Consider the following 19,888-nt stretch of genomic DNA (forward strand, 5'->3'; position numbering starts at 1 on the left):
GGATGGGCTACACGACCAGAAGAAAATTCTAACTGGGCCCCAGCTGCAAGGTCATGCGCTGTTTATCTTAATATGAGATCACCATGTTGCGCACATATGGTTGTGATGCATGTGCCTGGTGTACCCTTATCAGACGGGTAGTCATGATGGGTATACTGAGCTTCGTATCTTTTATCCCAGTGTCACTTTGATGGCATGCACTGCTCTTTCACTCAATAATAATAATAATAATAATAATAATAATAATAATAATCCTTTCTGCTGTAGATGCAAGGCCTGAAATTGGGGGGGGGAGCTAAGTTAATTAACTTGCTTCACTTCCCTTGAACTTGCTGACTTTGTGCCAAAACTTGAAGCCCTTATTTCTGCCATCTACATTCTTGTTGCTTGGCATATTGTCATGTTGGGGATTTCAATATTCCAGTCAAACTCATGTTGTTGTTGTTGTTGTCATTCATAATGATGCCTCTCTCCATCTCACTGCTGTGTTGCAACACTGATGTTATCAATGCCAACACACATGCATTTGCTGAGACACTTTTAACTATCAAATTTGATGACTGGCATCAGTGCTAGCGGGTGCAAAGAGCACCACACGAGGATGATCGTTGACAGAGCAGCTAACCAGCTTCTGTGCCAGTGGCACATAAAAGGCACCATTCGAGCGTGATCGTTACCAGCGTCGCCTTACTGGCACTTGTGTTCGTGATAGTAGGGTGCCCGCAGCACCATCCAAGCGTGATCGTTGCCAGAGCAGCCAACTGGCTTCCGTGCTGGTGGCACGTAAAAGGGCACCATTCGAGCGTGAGCATTACAAACGTCGCCTTACTGGCACCTGTGTTGGTGGCAAGTATAAAAAGATTCGAGCGAGGTCATTGCCAGTACCGCCTGACTGGCCCCTGTGCTATGGCACGTAAAAGGGCACCATTCAAGCGTGATCGTTACCAACGTCGCCTTACAGGCACCTGTGCTGGTGGCATGTGTATGAAAGATTCGAGGAAGGTCATTGCTAGTACCGCTGTGGGATGACGTCAGCAGCTGGGTGAGCTGACCGGAAGTTGGGGCTGACCGGAAGGGGGCAGCCGGGACACGCGCGCAGCGAGTGGGGATTTCGCCTTTCGAACGAGGGTCGTCGGCGTGTTAAGACGGGTGAACATGTTGCTAAGGCTGGGTGAAGCAGCTGCTATCTTTAGCTTTCGGGTCGGGCTGCGTCGAAGGATCCGTTACCGCTGAAGGGTCTCCATCGGAGCGAAGAGACGGTAGGTGCCTTTATATTCGAATCTCTAGCACACACCACAAGCTATTTCGGCACTCCACATAAGTCGTCACCACGATGTCTGCGAAAATCAGGATCGCCAGCGACATCATCAGACCCTTCAATGGTGAAGGTGACATAGTGGCCTGGATTCGTAAAATCAGGCTGGTGGCAAGACTGCAAGGTATAAGCGATGTGGCAAGTCTTATGGCGCTGTATTTAGAAGGGAGCGCGTTAACGCTATACCTTGAGATGGAGGAACACCTGAGCGAGGAAAAGATAGAGCAACGCTTGCAGGATGCCTACACAGAATGTGAATACACAGCTTTTGCTAAGCTGGGTACGATCAGATGAACAGGAGGACAGGTGGACGAGTACGCGACAGAAGTTAGAAGGTTGGCAACGCTGGCTGGGTTTACGGGAGAAGGGCTGGAGAGGGCAGTGCGACTGGCGTTTGTAAATGGGTTCCCCGACGATGTAGGGATTCACCTGCAATGATTGCCCAGGATTAAAAAGATGGCGCTGAGCAAACTTGTGACTCAAGCTCGCGTGTTGACGTGACACTCTGGGCGGAAGGTAATAGCGATGGCGGTGACGGAGGTGCGTAAAGACGGACGACGACCAGAGAAAGACGTACAGAAGCCCACCATGCAACAACAGTGGCCGTTCTCAGGTCGGTGTTTTAGGTGTCGGGGGTCGCACATCGCGCGGGACTGTACGCAACCGGGGCCCATTTGCTATCGATGCAGGCAGACAGGGCACATCGCCCATGATTGTGACCAGGGAAACGACCGCGGGGAAGTTGCTGCCTCTCGAACTTTCCCCGCAAATGAGTAGAGGCGCTATTGGAGACGCTGCCGTTAATTGACGTGGGGGTTGAGGGGAAGACATTCAAGGCCCTCGTGGATACAGGATGTACGACCACACTTGTGACTTCAAGGGTGATGAAGGAATGGACCGGGGCAAGTAGCGTCTGGGCGGTCGACGGCAGCGAAATCCGTTGCAGAGACAGCAGCAAGGTAGAGATAGTGGTGCGCGCGCGATGCTAAGGCTGCAGGTAATTGTATCTGAACACGTGACAGATGGAGTTGATGTGGTGATGGGGATGGACGCCATCAACTGCCTCGGTGGGGTCAGTGCTGGGGCTGAAGCTGCGAAGAGATAGATCGGGTGAATTGGTGTTCCGGAGAGGGAATGAAATCCCAGAGCTGAGTTCCAGCGTCAGCAGGAGAGAGCTGTTCTCGATATGTGGGAAGTTGGTCGGTCACTACCCGATCACTGGATGGCTGCGCACGGCGTGCAGTTACACCAAGAGACAAGCAGAGGGGGAGAGTTGGGGCGACAAGGTGGGAGAAGGGACGGTGGCAATGATGCAGGAAATCCTAGAGAGGACGAGAGCGGAAGACCCGGTCAGGGGGAACTGGTACATGCCCAAGACGGAATGCGGGACCATCTGATGATGCTAGCAGTATAGCGATAGGGGTTGTGTTGGTAATCGAAGGTGCTGCGGTGGAGGACGCGGCCTGGCTTCGGAAAGCAGATGACTTCAACCACATCAATGTTGCCAAATTAGACGCGGTGCTGAAAGGGGTGAACTTGGCCCTGAAAAGGGGGCTGCGCACAATTGAAATTTAGACAGATTCGGCCACTGTGCTTGGCTGGGTAGGATCGGTGATCACCGGTGAAAGGAGAGTGCGGACGAAAGGTGCCGCGGAGTTCTAGGTGAATTGATTGCCGAGTTCGGACTGAAGCTGAATGTGTTTTTCGTGCCTTTGGAGAAAAACAGGGCAGATGCACTGACCAGGGTGAAAAGAGCGTGGTTGGAAGAACCGGAGGAGGCCCGGAAAGGGATAGCTGTGGCGTGTTGGTTGGATGACTCTGAACTGAAGAGACTGCATGCTATGCATCACCTGGGTGTGGACAGGACCCTGTATCTGGCAAAGAAAATTGATGCTGACGTCACTAGGAGAAGCATCTGGAAGGTGGTCGGGAGCTGTGACAGGTGTCAGTCCATCAACCCTGCTCCGTATGGGCATGAACAGGGAAGCCTTTCGGTGGAGCAGAACTGGAAAAGGCTAGCTGTGGATGTGACACACTACTGTCAGGGAATGTACTTCTCCATGGTCGACTGCGGGCCAGGCCGGCTGGCCATTTGGAGGGAGTTGAGAACGGGCATTGCTGACGTGATCGCGCAGATCCTGAATGGGATATTTTTAGAGAGAGGTCTCGTGGAAGAACTACTGATGGACAATGGGGTGGCGTTTCGTTCGGAAGCATTGAGGGTTATGCTTGATCGGTGGAAGGTGCGTCGCTTGTACAGAGCAGCGTATAGGCCGAGCGGTAATGAGATCGTGGAGAGGCACCATCGGAAAGTCAAGGCCATAGCGGAAAGAGGGCACATTTCGCTGCTTGAAGCAGTTTTTTGGTACAACATATCTCCCCGATCCGGACAAGCTGAGGAATCTGTGCCACAAAGAGCTGTATTTAAATATGAATGGAGGCACCCGAGCAAAGCACCGGAGGGCCACGAGGAAGAGAAGGGACCCGTTTGCGTGAAAATAGGGGAGGAAGTCTGGGTTAAGCCACCAAAGGCACGCTGTACGTCTCAATGGAGCAGAGGAACGGTGACGGCGGTCAATTCCAGAAACAACGTCTCCGTGGGTGGAATGCCGCGACACGTCTTGGACCTTCGCAGGATTGTTGCTTCAACGGATGACGATTCTGGAGAGGGGGAGAACGAGGCGCCCAGCTTGAGAAGATCTCGATGTGCAAGGTGCCCTCCTGGTTAGATGGTGGACTATGACATGGAACGGAGAGATTGTGATCTTTAAGATAAGGGTGGCGTGTGGGATGACGTCAGCAGCTGGGTGAGCTGACCAGAAGGGTGCAGCTGGGATGCGCGTGCAGCGAGCGGGGATTTCGGCCTTTCGAACGAGGGTCATCGGCGTGTTAAGATGGGTGAACACATTGCTACGGTTGGGTGAAGCAGCTGCTATCTTTAGCGTTCGGGTCTGGCTGTGTCGAAGGATCCGTTACCACTGAAGGGTCTCCATCGGAGCAAAGAGAAGATAGGTGCCTTTATATTCGAATCTCTAGCACACACCACAACCGCCTGACTGGCCCCCGTGCCAGTGGCACGTAAAAAGTACCCACTACACTCTCGGAGTGGTTGGCATTAGGAAGGGTATCCAGCTGTAGAAACTCTGCCTGATCAAGATTGGAGCCTGGTGCAGCCATCTGGTTTGCCAGTCCTCAGTCAAAATCGTCCAACTCATGCCAGCATGGAAAGCGGACATTAAACGATGATGATGATGATGATAATGATGAAGCAAGTCTTTCAAAACAACACCTTTTAAGATTTCCTTTTCTAAAGTATGTCTTAAACAATATTCAGGTTTTTTGTTTAGTTTGTTTTTGTTTTGTTTTTTTAAGCGTTGGACTGCAGCCATGTTGGAGCCTCACCTTGAAGGATTTCGTCAAACAAATCATCCCAAGGACTTCGTTTTACAAAGCCTGTTACTTACTCTTTCAGTCTATTTTGTCAAGACATCTTTTGTCAAAGAAATAACAAACCAACATTGATTATCAAGCATCACCATCATCATCGTCATCTAATGTCCATTTTCCATGCTGGTATGGGTAAACACATACTTTATAGATATACACAACAGGCTTCTTTCGGTTTCGATATGACCTGCTGTGCTTACCTTGGGCCATAGGGTGACCTGCTGTGCATGAGGAGATCTATTGAGTCAAGTACATCACCATCAACATCAAAAAATCAAATGGAAATTGTAGTTGTGATCCCTGTGCCGGCAGCACGTAAAAAGCACCAACCGATCGTGACCGTTGCCAGCCTCACCTGGCACATAAAAAGTACCCACTACACTCACGGAGTGGTTGGTGTTAGGAAGGGCATCCAGCTGTAGAAACACTGCCAGATCAGACTGGAGCCTGGTGCAGCCTTCTGGCTTCCCAGACCCCGGTCAAACAGTCCAACCCATGCTAGCATGGAAAACGGACGTTAAACGATGATGATGATAGGTTTAATAACAATAAAAATAATAATAATCTTTTATTTTTTTTAACAATAGACAGAACACCTGAAATTGGAGAAGAGGGAACCAATTATATGAAGCCATTAGTGATCAATTTGTACATATTTTATTGACCCTGAAAAGATAAAGAACAATAATCTGCTTGTCATGACCTGTGTCCAAGCAATATGCTTTAAACCTTAATTAAAGAATGAAATCAATAACATTGTCAAAATCCTCAACATAAAAGAACCATTATCATCATCATCGTTTAACACCCGTTTTCCGTGCTAGCATGGGTTGGACAGATCGACCGGGGTCTGGGAAGCCATGAGTCTGCACCAGGCTCCAGTCTGATTTGGCAGTGTTTCTACAGCTGGATGCCCTTCCTAACGCCAACCACTCCATGAGTGTAGTGGGTGCTTTTTACGTGCTACCAGCACAGGTGCCGTGGGGGGGGGGGGCAGCAGCCACGATTGGTTGGTGTTTTTCACATGCCACCAGCACAGAAGCCAGTCAAGGCGGCGCTGGCATCGGCCACATTCGGATGGTGCTTTTTGCATGCTGCTGGCACAGGTATCATAACTACAATTTCCATGTTTTAAACAACCTAATCTCATGAACAAAATATAGGATATAAACTTTCACATAATGAATCAATAAGATGAAGATCTATAAATTTATAGGTTGAAACAGAATTAAGAGCACCATAAAAATTCATAAACTTTGAGAAAACATGAAAGAATTTCTTTTTTGAAATGGTGGATCTTGAACCAGAATACCATAAATAATAGCAAGCAAATATTGGGTTAAAATCCCCTTTAACTGAATATTCACACATTATTATTTACAGTCTTATCTGCTTTGAGATCTACCATTCCAAAAAGGAATTATAGATGTTTTCGATCTAGTTTGGATTCTTTGCAATCAAATTTGAATTTTTCAATTGGTGCTCAAGCCTGAAAAAAAAAGAGTTAAACTACATCAGCCGTAAGGGAATACATGTCTATCTTATCTAACTCGTCCAGTAGAGCCCACCAATTGATATCTGAAAAGTTCGATGAAATAACTCATGAACACTGCAATAGCTTCTACCAAAAGATGTTCTGTTACACAACGACCGGTCTGAACAAGGGGAGATAATAGAAAAAGAATCATTCGTATATTATCTCCCCTTGTTCAGACCGGTCGACGACGTAAATATGTTGAAGCATCCTTTGGTAGAAGCTATGGCAGTGTTCATGAGTTATTTCATCGAACTTTTCAGATATCAATTGGTGGAACGAGTTAGATAAGATAGACATGTATTCCTTTACGGCTGATGTAGTTTCTCTTTTTTTTTTTTCAAGGCTTGAGCACCAATTAAAAAATTTGATTGCAAAGAATCCAAACTAGATCGAAAACATCTATATAACAGCAAGAAGAAAAAGTAAAAAATAGGAGTAATACAAAGCATGGCCATACCTCAATGCCAGTGAGCATTTGTCGAAACACGTTTGCAGCATCTTTTTCTGAATAGGAACCCCTTTCAACAATTCTGTAAGTGAACATTAAAGAAATAAGTATTTTATCGGGTTGTCTAGAAAGTTTGTGCTGATTTTTAAAGGAAAGAAAAAGGTCAATAAATACTTGCCATTACATTTTTAATCAACCAAATATTAACCATTTTGTTGCACAATGCGTCTCCATCTTTCCTTTAACTTGAAAATACCCTCTTCCCAGAATTGAGGTGGTTTTATGGCAAAGAATTTGTTAAGGTATCTTTTTACGTCATCCAAGGAATTGAAATTTTTACCATTAAGACTATTCTGCAGAGACCTGAATAAGTGGAAATCCAAAGGAGCAATATCTGGTGAATATGGAGGGTGGGATAACACATCCCAAGCTGCAGCAATTTTTGTCTGGTTCCCAAAGCATCAAGTGCCGAAAATGAACTTTCTTATCTTCCATTTTAAAGGGTTACAGAATTAACACAGATTATAGGAACATAAACCTTCTTCCACGAAAAGATAGCTTAGACAGTGCTCTAAAGGGAGGTATAGTCAAATGCTATTTTATGGACTCAACCATGTTCTAAAATAAGTCGAAAGGTAAGCTACTATAAATCGGCACAAACTTTCCGGACAACCCAATAGTATTTAAGAGGGAGACAACATAGTACTGTATATAGTTATGTTCTGAGTTCAATTCCTGTGAAAGTCAACTTCACTTTTCATCCATCATCATCAATGTTCGACCGTGGTCGAGACAATGGAATTTACAATGTCACGCCAGACTTCACGGTTCATCATAGCATTACGGAGGTCCTGTTGTTGGATGCCTGTATCCCTGGAGCGTACATCAGGGTAGGAGAGTGTGCACCCTCTGGTATCGTGAGCAGATGGCTTCAAGAGGAGAAGAGTAGAAATTACCTAATTTTCACCTCTACAACAACGTCCAGCAAACTGGACTCTTCTACCTTTCGCAAGAGATGATACAGGTGGTAATTTCCCATATATTTGTACTTTGGTTGGATGATGCTTCCGCGAGAGATTTTGAGCTCTCATAAGGAGGCGAGTGCAAGTTCCATCCAACCGCTTCTCAAGCTTCTTTGATAACGTCCAGATTTCTGAGCCATATAGTAGAATTGGTTCAACTGTGGCTTTGAAGATTTTAAGTTTGAAATCTCTACTTAGATTTGATGACCAGATCTTATGCATATCATTATAGGCTGACCAGGCCATACCCTTCATCCATTAGAAGTCAACGAAACAAGTACCAGTCATATATTGAGGTTCATGTAATATTAGCATGGGTGATTAACGAGGGAGCTTCATTACTGATTAACTAAGGATATATCAATCATCATCATTATTGTCATATTCATCATCATGTAAGAAGCATCAGATATGGTGTGCAAGAGAGATGACTGTGCTGATATAGTCATGTAGCGAGAATGGATGAGGATAGCTGTGTGAAAAAATGCCACACCCTAGCAGTTGAAAGAACCTGTGGAAGAGGTAGACCCAGGAAGACCTGGGATGAAGTGATGAAGCACAACCTTCGAACTTTAGGCCTCACCAAGGAAATGACTAGTGACCGAGACTTTTGGAAATGTGCTGTATGTGAGAAGACCCAGCAAGCCAAATGAGACCATAATCTCGTGGCCTATGCCAGGGGCGTAACCAGCCCACTTATGCGTACCTTTTCCTTCTTTGGACACTAAACTCTGCTTGCGAAGACCTGTTGAGGCAAGTGGAATCAAAATCAAAATCAAATTCGATGACTGGCGTCTGTGCTAGCAGGGTGCAAAGAGCACCATACGAGCGTGATCATTGACAGAGCAGCTAACCGGCTTCTGTGCCAGTAGCACATAAAAGGCACTATTCGAGTGTGATCGTTACCAGCGATCATAGGTAAAAGAACATAGGTAAAAGATTTTCTCAGCGTCGCCTTACTGGCACTCGAGCCCCATGCTAATAGGGTATTAAGAGCACCATCCGAGCGTGATCGTTGCCAGAGCAGCTAGCTGGCCCCCATGCTGGTGGCACGTAAAAGACACCATTCGAGCATGATTGTTACCAGCATTGCTTTACTGGCACCTGTGCCGGTGGCATGTGTAAAAAGATTCGAGTGAGGCCGTTACCAGTACTGCCTGACTGGCCTCTGTGCCAGTGGAACGTAAAAGCACCCACTACACTCTCAGCGTGGATGGCGTTAGGAAGGGCATCCAGCTGTAGAAACTCTGCCAGATCAGATTGGAGTCCGATGCAGCCATCTGGTTCGCCAGCCCTCAGTCAAAATCGTCCAACCCATGCTAGCATGGAAAGCAGACGTTAAATGATGATGATGATGATTACACATCATCATCATCTTTGTTTTTGATATCATCATCATCATCTTCTTAGTTACTGACATCATCATTGTATCATGTTCGTTATTGACATCATCATCATCAACTTCAAGCAGTCACAACCAAGACCCATCACAGAATGCTGCACCAGAATTCTTTGTTTCCCTACCTATCCGTTTTTGCCAGATTTCAATTTTGTGCCGTGTCTCACTTCCAATAGCATTGATGTGATTAAATGGTCATAATTCTTTATTAGAGCACAGGGACCTTAAACAAGAATTACTTCATGCTAGATTAGACAGAGAGAAAGCAAGCAAGAATAAAAACCAACAACAGTTCAAAAGCATCAACCTAAAATCAGAAATAGAAGGCCTGATTATTGCTGACACACAAATATCTGTAAGAAGAAAATAACGAAAGAGGAAACTTACATCAAGTTTAGACTGCAAACAGTATAATGAAGGCAACTGACCACATTATGTCTTTGTATATATATATCCACATATCCACAGACACAATATGAGGGTGATCGTTAACAGAGCGGCTAACTGGCTTCCGTGCCAGTGGCACATAAAAGGGCACCATTTGAGTGTGATCAGTACTAGCGTTGCCTTACTGGCATTTGTGCCCATGCTAGTAGGGTGCCAAGAGCACCATCTGAGCATGATCGTTGCCAGAGTAGCCAACTGGCTCCGTGCTGGTGGTACGTAAAAGGGCACAACTTGAGCGTGATCATTACCAACGTCGCCTTACTGGCACCTGTGCCGGTGGCATGTGTAAAAAGATTCGAGTGAGGTCACTGCCTGTACCGCTTGACTGGCCCCTGTGCTGTGGCATGTAAAAGGGCACCATTCGAGCATGATCATAGCCAACATCGCCTTACTGGCCCCTGTGCCGTGGCATGTGTAAAAGATTCGAGCAAGGTCATTGCCAGTACCACCTGACTGGCCCCCTTGCCGGTGGCACGTAAAAAGCACCCATTACACTCTCGGAGTGGTTTGCATTAGGAAGGGCATCCAGGTATAGAAACTTTGCCAGATCAAGACTGGAGCCTTTGGTGCAGCCATCTGGTTCGCCAGCCCTCAGTCAAAATCATCCAACCCATACTAGCATGGAAGGCGGACGTTAAAGGATGAAGATGATGATGATGATGACAATACGTGCCTGTAGATATGTGACTGGTGCAGGCATGGCAGAGTACTTAACTGGTCTGCTTCCCAACCACATGGTTCAGTCCCACAGCATACCACCTTGGGCAATTGTCTTTGACTATAACTTTCAGCCAACCAAAGCCTTGTGAGTGGACTTGATAGACAGAAACTGAAAGAAGCCCATATATATATAACTGTGTGTATGTGTGTGTGCACGCGTGTGTGTGTACTTCCTTACCTTCACATTGCTTGATAGTTGTAAATAGGCAACATCATCTCACAAGCCAAGTATCATTTCTAATCTGTGTAAACATGTCTGGTCACTGGGAAATATTACCTTATTTGGAAACAGTTGAGGATTAGTAACTAGAAAGGAACCCAACTGTAGAAAATCTTCCTCAACAAATTCTATTTGATCTATGCAAGCATGGAAAAATGGGCACCTGTGCCGGTGGCAACTAAAAAGCACCATCCAAACGTGGCCGATGCCAGCGCCGCCTTGACTGACTTCCGTGCCGGTGGCACGTAAAAAGCACCCACTACACTCACGGAGTGGTTGGCGTTAGGAAGGGCATCCAGCTGTAGAAACACTGCCAGATCTGACTGGAGCCTGGTGCAGCCTCTTGGCTTCCCAGACCCCGGTCAAACTGTCCAATCCGTGCTAGAACGGAAAACGAACATTAAACGATGTTGATGATGATCAAGTAGGCAGCTATGCCTAAGTCTTGGAAATTGGCCAATATTTAAATGTATCAAGAGACAGAAAGTGGAATGAACATATATGAATGATCTTAATAGAACTCTCGGTCCAACAACACATAGTACCAGCTAATATAGACTTGTTTCTCCGAACAATGAATTGCAAGTGCACCGAGATCATCATCATCATCATCATCGTTTAACGTCCGTTTTCCCTGCTAGCATGGGTTGGATGGTTTGACCGGGATCTGGGAAGCCAGGAGGCTGCACCAGGCTCCAGTCTGATCTGGCAGTGTTTCTACAGCTTGATGCCCTTCCTAACGCCAACCACTCCGTGAGTGTAGTGGGTGCTTTTTATGTGACACCAGCACAGGTGCCAGGCGAGGCTGGCAGTGGCCACAATCAGTCAGTGCTTTTTACATGCCACTGGCACAGAAGCCACTCAAGGCGGCGCTGGCATCGGCCACGATCGGATTGTGCTTTTTACATACCGCCAGCACAGGTATCACAACTACAATTTCCATTTGATATTTATTTTGGTTCCAGTTAATTCATATTCCTGTATCACCTTATATTCCTTCGGAACCCAACAACATGGTGATCATGTTATTCTCATAGATTGATACATTCCTCCTGCAGCCTAGTTCAGCAAGATGCCATTCAACATTTCTAGCTTTTGTAGTCATGGCTACAAATTTCATTGAAGATGACTTTGTTTTTCATCCTTTCACGGTTGATAAACTCAGTACCAGTTGCGAACAGGGGTCAGTTTAATCAACTTATCCCTTCTCCCTAAATTGCTGGTATTGCGCCAGAATTTGAAACCATCATCATCATCATCATCGTTTAACGTCCGCTTTCCATGCTAGCATGGGTTGGACGATTTTGACTGTGGGCTGGTGAACCAGGTGGCTGCACCTGGCTCCAATCTTGATCTGGCAGAGTTTCTACAGCTGGATGCCCTTCCTAACGCCAACCACTCCAAGAGTGTAGTGGGTACTTTTTATGTGCCACGGCACGGGGGCCAGTCAGGCGGTACTGGCAATGACCTCACTCAAATCTTTTTACACATGCCACTGGCACAGGTGCCAGTAAGGTAACATTGGTAACGATCACGCTCGAATGGTGCCCTTTTACGTACCACCGGCACGGAAGCCAGTTGGCTGCTCTGGCAACGATCACGCTCGGATAGTGCCCTTTTACGTGCCGCCGGCACGGAAGCCAGTCAGGCCGTACTGGCAATGACCTCACTCGAACCTTTTTACACATGCCACCGGCACAGGTGCCAGTAAGGCAACGTTGGTAACGATCATGCTCAAATGGTGCCCTCTTACATGCTACTGGCATGGAAGCCGTTTAGCCGCTCTGTCAAACGATCACCCTCGTATGGTGCTCTTTGCACCCCGCTAGCACGGATGCCAGTCGTTGAATTTGATTTTGATTTCACTCACCTCAACAGGTCTTCATAAGCAGAGTTTACTGACCAAAGAAGGAAAAGGTATGCATAAGCGGGCTGGTTATGCTCAGACTCTGCACTAGAGCGAGATAAATGACGGGAAAGATATTAAATGAACCCTTTTAATGATCTCCAAAACCAACAAAATATATCTGTTCACAATAGTTTCAAACAATTATGAATTCATTGCTAAGGCTAGCATACTGACTGACGGAGCTTAAACTAGGTATCTGTTGCTCACTATATATATATCACTTTGTACTAAAATATCAAATATTAATTTTAAATAATCTTACCTGTCGAAAAGCTCACCACCAATAGCATATTCAAGAATCAAATGCAAACTAGTTGGAGTCTCAAATACTTCTTTCATTCGAACCTATAACAAATACAATAGTTTTCTCAGCATACAAGATAAAGTTTTTCAAATGAAGCTAACTAAAACCTTACAACATAGTTTTTTTTTAAAGAAATATTAGTTACTAGCAGTATCGCCTGGCGTTGCTCGGGTTTGTTTCGACCCTTTATACTTGGAATTTTTGAAAAGTATAAATTTTGCATTATGTAGCTTGTTATTCTCTTTAAGTTTATTCTGTTCGAAACCTTTTCATCTAACAACATGTTTTACATGTAACAACAATGAAGATTGCCTGATACACACGAAACAGCTTGTGAAGATGACCGGCACAGACAACCATGTCAGACAAGGAACTGCATGGAAGATGGTTGTGTATCAACTCCATGGATCAACTGGAACCTAATGCCTAGAATCAGCGACACACACTGAGTTGAAATGAGTTCTGAGAGAAATATGAGACTGTAGCGTATCTGATATCCTCACTGTTTGAGCAACACAATAAGAATGATCTCATTTGAGATTACAACCATCTTTGGCTGGTTTGACCCTGTTGTGGCTCAAAGAAGGGCATCTTATCCGAAGGTGGTGATTGGTTGGCTTTACACAGTGACGCGAAATAAGTAGAGACAAACCGCGCCAAATGCCAACCAATCAGAGCAGTGGACACAACAGGGTCAAACTAGCCAGAAATGGTTGTAATCTCAAACGTGATCATTCTTATTGTGTCTCTCAAACAGTGAGGATATCAGATACACTACTTGAAGCCTTTGACGAAGTAGAAGGGGATAGAGCATCACAGGGGGTAGAAGACAACTGGACGTTTCTAAGGGACAACCTGCTGAGAGCCACTGACCAGATCTGTGGCTGGTGCAAAGTCCCCTCTCAACCTAGAATAACGTGGTGGTGGAACAATATTGTAGACAGGGCTATTAGAGAAAAGAGACAGGCTTGGAAGGTCTGGAAAAATGGGGGTAGGAGGGAAGTGTATCAGACTGCCAAAAGAGAAGCTAGGAGACAGGTTTATTTAGCCAGAGGGGAAGCAGATAAGAAAAAATTTGCCAATGTTCTGCGCCGTGAGGACCAAAGACTGGAGGTGTTTCACATTGCAAGACAGTGTGTGAGAGAGAATCGTGATGTGGTAGGAGAGAAGTGTGTTCACATGAGAGAGGTTTGGAGATGCCACTATGAAAGGTTGCTGAATAAAGAAAATGAATGGGATAAAGAGAGTCTGCCGAATGTTGACCCAACAGAGGGACCAGCTATCCGAGTTGATAGTTCCGTGGTAGCTAAGGCAATTAGAAGCATGAAGACAGGGAAAGCCCCAGGCCCATCAGGAATCACTGCAGAGATGCTCAAAATGTCTGGTAGTGTCGGCTATAGCCTAGTCACCCGTATAGTTAATCAGGTGATACACAAAGGAGTCATACCCAATGACTGGTGTAGCAGCATAATAGTCAACTGCTACAAAGGTAAAGGTGACGCCCTAGATACAAATAACTACAGAGGTATCAAGCTGTTAGATCAGGTGATGAAGGTTACGGAGAGGGTCATAGCCCAACTAATTAGAGAGAGAGTTAGTTTAGATGAGATGCAGTTTGGGTTTGTGCCAGGGAAAAGTACTATTGATGCTATATTCCTGGTAAGGCAGCTGCAGGAGAAATACCTAGCCAAAGATAAGCCCCTGTACCTGGCTTTTGTTGACATGGAGAAAGCCTTCGACAGGGTCCCCCGATCCCTTATCTGGTGGTCAATGAGGAAACTAGGGATAGATGAATGGTTAGTGAGAGCTGTGTGGGCCATGTATAGGGACGCTGTGTGGGCCATGTATAGTAAGGTGAGGGTTGGAAACGAGTACAGTGAAGAATTCCGGGTAGAGGTAGGGGTCCACCAAGGCTCAGTCCTCAGCCCCCTCCTATTTATCATAGTCCTCCAGGCAATAACAGAGGAATTCAAGACAGGATGCCCTTGGAAGCTTCTCTATGCTGATGACCTTGCTCTAATTGCTGAGTCGCTATCAGAACTGGAGGAGAAGTTTCAGGTGTGGAAACAAGGATTAGAATCGAAGGGCCTCTGGTTTAGGATTAGAAATAAATTATAAATCATCTGAACTGTTTCAATATGCTATGGCTTTTGGTATGACCTGGCAGAAAGGTTCGCAAGGTGAAATGCTGAGCAGTATTTCGTCTGTCTTTGTGTTCTGAGTTCAAATTCTGCCGAGGTCGACTTTGCCTTTCATCATTTCGGCGTCGATTAAATAAGTACCATTTACGCATTGGGGTCGATATAATCGACTTAATCCGTTTGTCTGTCCTTGTTTGTCCTCTCTGTGTTTAGCCCCTTGAGGGTAGTAAAAAAATAGGTATGCCCTCAGTTGCATAGTTTCCACGAGGTTTCGTATTGAAGTATATAACATTTAGAGAACATACCCGCGGCAAGCCTGCTGCCATGTCTCAATAGTCATTAGAAAGGTGGAATGGAACTGGTTAATTCTTTACACTGCTCGGGTGCAACCAATTTCCTTTCTTTAATTTCCAGAATCTACCAGTCAGGAACAAGAACGCAACCTTAAAAATATATATTACTCTTTATTTTCTTATTTACAAAAGAAGTACGTTGGTATATTGGTATCCACTTGGTTTGATATAGCAAGGCTGAACTTTAACATTTGTAAGATTCTTACAACCCGGCGTTGCTCGGGTTTGTTTCGACCCTGTAGAATTGGAATTTTTGAAAAGTAAAAATTTTGCATTATGTAGCTTGTTATTCTCTTTAAGTAAACATTTTTCTGGTTGAAATGGCGACACAGCAGTAAAAAAATCGTAAAAAAATAGGGACTTTCATAGAAAAAAAGCACCTTTTTGATGCGAATAATTTTTGGTGTTAACATGATCCGATTTGAATTTTATCTTCTACGGAATGAAGAGCAGCCCTTCTTCTATCATACTCTCAATTTTGGTCAACTTGCACCGCAGGGTCTCGGAGGAGATAGTGTTAGTTGAAGGCTACCAAACCTTCCACACACAGACAACTTCAGCTTTATATATATAAATTTATTTATTCTCGCCGATTATTGGTACAAATTATCTGCTAAAAATGTATTTGAACTCCTAGATGGTTATAGGAAAAATAATGTGTCTTTTGACTTTTTAAAGTCATCAAAGCTGAAACAATAACATCGTTCATTGGATTCACGCATTTTGTTCGATGTACAGCAGGTTTAAACAAGCTCGCTAGAGTGTGAGATTTTGACACGAGGCCTTACGACTTTGTCTTTTCTCGTCAGACCGTAAAGACGCGATCTAGTTGGCTCTCTGGCACCACACGCCAGCTAGCAGACAACAGGAAGCAACGCACAGGAGAAGATCATGGCCTCCACGCATCAACCATTTCCATTTGTCATTCAGCTTGTATACATGCGTGTGACCAGCATTAAAGTCATTTAAAGTTACAGCCTAGTTTCATATGTGTTCTTTATACCATGTTCCTGTCAAATGATACGACATTCTGAAGAGAGGCATGTTTAGATGGTGTTGGTATCATGGTTGTAGAACATTTTCATAGACATCCTCATTACTGCAACCAGTTATTAGATCCGCTTGGTGATTTATTGATTGAACACTTCAGTCAAAATCGTCCAACCCATGCCGGCATGGAAAGCGGACGTTTAATAATGATGATGATGATGATGACAGTCAAACAAACAAAGACAGGTGCTTTCACTTACATGCACAGGGTAATAAAAAAAAAGCAAACAAAAAATAACAACAAACAAACAAAAAAATGTAGTACTTACAACATTTGGATGACTGAGTCCTAATAACACTTTGATTTCAACAGTGACCACTCGACTGTGAGGCTACAAGTGAAAAAATATATTTCTTTACATGTAGGTTATCACTGAATTGGTTAACCCTCTTGACCCTGCAAATACACTTCTGGTAAGGTCTTTGAAATAAAACCTAGAAGAACTTCCAGACACCCAGCTGAACACTTAACAGACACTGACTTTGCTGACGACATTGCTCTTATCAGTGATTCTCTCTCCAATGCCCAGTCTCTTTTACAATCTCTTGAACAAGCCTCAAATTGTGTAGGTCTGAGTCCAAGACTGAATATGTAAAGTGCCTGTACAACAGTGATTTCATCATCCATACTCTCAACAATATGCTCTTAAATATGGTTTCTGATTACAAATATCTTGGGTCATACATATCATCATCTGAAAAAGATTTTCTAACTAGAAAGGGTATGGCCTGGTCAGCCTGTAATGATATGCATAAGATCTGGTCATCAAATCTAAGTAGAGATTTCAAACTTAAAATCTTCAAAGCCACAGTCGAACCAATTCTACTACATGGCTCAGAAACCTGGACATTATCAAAGAAGCGTGAGAGGCGGTTGGATGGAACTTGCACTCACCACCTTATGAGAGCTCAAAATCTCTCGTGGAAGTGTCATCCAACTAAAGTACAAATGTGTGCCAATGTTTCTGCCAGCTCGCCACCTTATCTTATCGATTTCTAAAGAATGAAAGGCTTTGTTGACCTCTGAGGAATTTAAACTCAGAATGTAAAGATGGATGAAACATTGCTAAGCATTTTGTCCAGCTAAAGATTCAGCCAGCTCTCTACCTCGATGGTGATGTAAATAATGATATATTTATTTAGACAGCGAGCTGGCAGAAACATTAGCATGCCAGGCAAAATGCGTAGCTGTATTTCGTCTGCTGTTACGTTCTGAGTTCAAATTCCGCCAAGGTTGACTTTGCCTTTCATCCTTTTGGGGTCGATAAATTAAGTACCAGTTATGCACTGAGGTCAATGTAATCGACTTAATCCGTTTGTCTGTCCTTGTTTAGCCCCTTGTGGGTAGTAAAGAAATAGATATATTTATTTGAATGTCAAATGGAGAAATGGAATTTGAAGAGGAGAAAAAGAGAGAGAGAGAGATGTGTGTGTCTGTGTATGTACATGTTGTAGGGAATGGGTTGTAGTTTTTGTTATGACATTTTTGGAAATGTGAAAGATTAACCAAATTATGCCAGACTAATTATATTATGGGTAGGTCTAATATGCCATTCAAAAATGATAATTAGACATAGCATTCACATTGTTGGTTGAAAGATGACTTTATACATTTGTATAGATGAACATCATCATCACCATCATTTAATATCCGCTTTCCATGCTAGCATGGATTGGATGGTTTGACTGATGGCTGGCGAACCAGATGGCTGCACCAGGCTCCAGTCTTGATCTGGCAGAGTTCTACAGCTGGATGCCCTTCCTAATGCCAACCACTCCGAGTGTAGTGGGTGCTTTTTACGCGCCACTGGTTCAGGGGCCAGTCAGGTGGTTCTGGCAACAACCACGCTCAAAGGTGTTTTACGTGCTACCTGCATGGGAACCAGTCCAGATGCACTGGCAACGACCACGCTCTTATGTTGTTTTTCTCGTGCCACCAGCACATGTACAAGTAAGGCGATGCTGGCAATGATCACGCTTGAATGGTGTTTTTCACATGTCACTGGTACAGGAGCCAATCCGGGGCCCCGGCAACGATCACGCTTGGATGTGCTTTTAATGTTTCACTGGCAAGAGTGCCAATCAGGTGGTTCTGTCATCGGCCATGTCAGCGATTTTGATTTCACTTGCCTCAATAGGTCTTCACAAGCAGAATTTAGTGTCCAATGAAGGAAAGGTACGCTTAAGTGGGTTGGTTACACTTTGGCATAGTCCATGAGGTTATGGTCTCACTTGGCTTGCCGAGTCTTCTCAAGCACAGCATATTTCCAATGGTACCAGTCACTAGGCATTGCCTCAGTGAGTCCCAGTGTTCGAAGGTCGTGCTTCACCACCTCATCCCAGGTTTTCCTTGGTCTACCTCTTCCACAGGTTCCCTAAACTGCTAGGGTGTGGCACTTTTTCACACAGCTATCAACATCCATTCGCGCCACATGACCATACCAGCACAGCTGTCTCTCTTGCACACCACATCTGATGCTTCTTAGGTTCAACTTTTCTCCCGAAGTACGTACACCCTGTCATCCACTTTGTCAGCGATTTTGATTTTGACTTCACTTGCCTCAATAGGTCTTCGCAAGCAAAGTGTATTGTCCAATGAATGAGGAGTAAACATAAGTGGGCTGGTTACACCCACTGACATAGGCCATGGGCTATGGTATCACTTGGCTGGTCAGGTCTTCTCAAGCACAGCATATCTCCAAAGGTCTCAGTCACTAGTCATTGCCAACCAAAGTACAAATATATGGGAAATTACCACCTGTATCATCTCTTGTGAAAGATAGAAGAGTCCAGTTTGCTGAACATTGTTGTAGAGCTGAAAACAAGGTAATTTCTACTCTTCTCCTCTGGAAGCCATCTGCTCGCGATACCAGAGGGCGCACACTCTCCTACCCTGATGTAATCTCCAGCGATACAGGCATCCAGCAACGGGACCTCCGTAATGCTATGATGGACCATGAAGTCTGGCGTAACAGTAAATTCCATTGTCTCAACCACAGTCGAACAATGATGATGAGTCATTGCCTCAGTGAGTCCCAGTGTTCGAAGGTTGTGCTTCACCACCTCATCCCAAGTTTTCCTGGGTCTATCTCTTCCACAAGTTCCCTCAACTGCTAGGGTGTGACACTTTTTCACACAGCTGTCCTCATTCATTCGCAACACATGACTATATCGGCACAGTCATCTCTCTTGCACATCACATCTGTTATTTCAAAAACAATTGATTTTTTAAGATGTGAAAAGTAATGTATTTCATAGAGGGTATGAAGAGTTTTCGTCTAGCTGAGTGAAATCAAAATTGAACCAAATCCTATGACTGGTACCCGGTCGTTGCCAGTGCCGCTGGACTGACTCCTGTGCAGGTGACAAGTAAAGAAACACCGTTTCAACCATGTGCTTGAGACCTATTGAGTCAAGTACATCAACATCAAAGATCAATGGAAATTGTATTTGCGATCCCTGTGCCGGTGGCACGTAAAAAGCACCATCCGAACGTGGTTGATGCCAGCACTGCCCCGATCGGCTTCTGTGCCGTGGCACGTAAAAAGCACCATCCGAACGTGGCCGATGCCAGCG

General features: G+C 44.8%; 1 protein-coding gene across 1 annotated transcript in view; it reads right to left on the reverse strand.

Annotated features, from left to right (window-relative positions):
- LOC115218059 (calcium/calmodulin-dependent protein kinase type IV) overlaps window positions 1–19,888 on the reverse strand; it is a 107,638-nt gene that overhangs the window by 48,130 nt on the left and 39,620 nt on the right. The window contains exons 3-5 of the mRNA XM_029787828.2: window positions 16,582–16,644; window positions 12,727–12,809; window positions 6,757–6,829 (exon numbers count right to left, since the gene is read on the reverse strand). Coding sequence (XP_029643688.1) covers window positions 6,757–6,829; window positions 12,727–12,809; window positions 16,582–16,644 — 219 coding nt within the window. The remainder of the gene's footprint in view (window positions 1–6,756; window positions 6,830–12,726; window positions 12,810–16,581; window positions 16,645–19,888) is intronic.

The sequence above is a fragment of the Octopus sinensis genome, linkage group LG12, assembly GCF_006345805.1.
Source record: "Octopus sinensis linkage group LG12, ASM634580v1, whole genome shotgun sequence".
In the NCBI taxonomy this organism is placed as follows: Eukaryota; Metazoa; Mollusca; class Cephalopoda; order Octopoda; family Octopodidae; genus Octopus; species Octopus sinensis.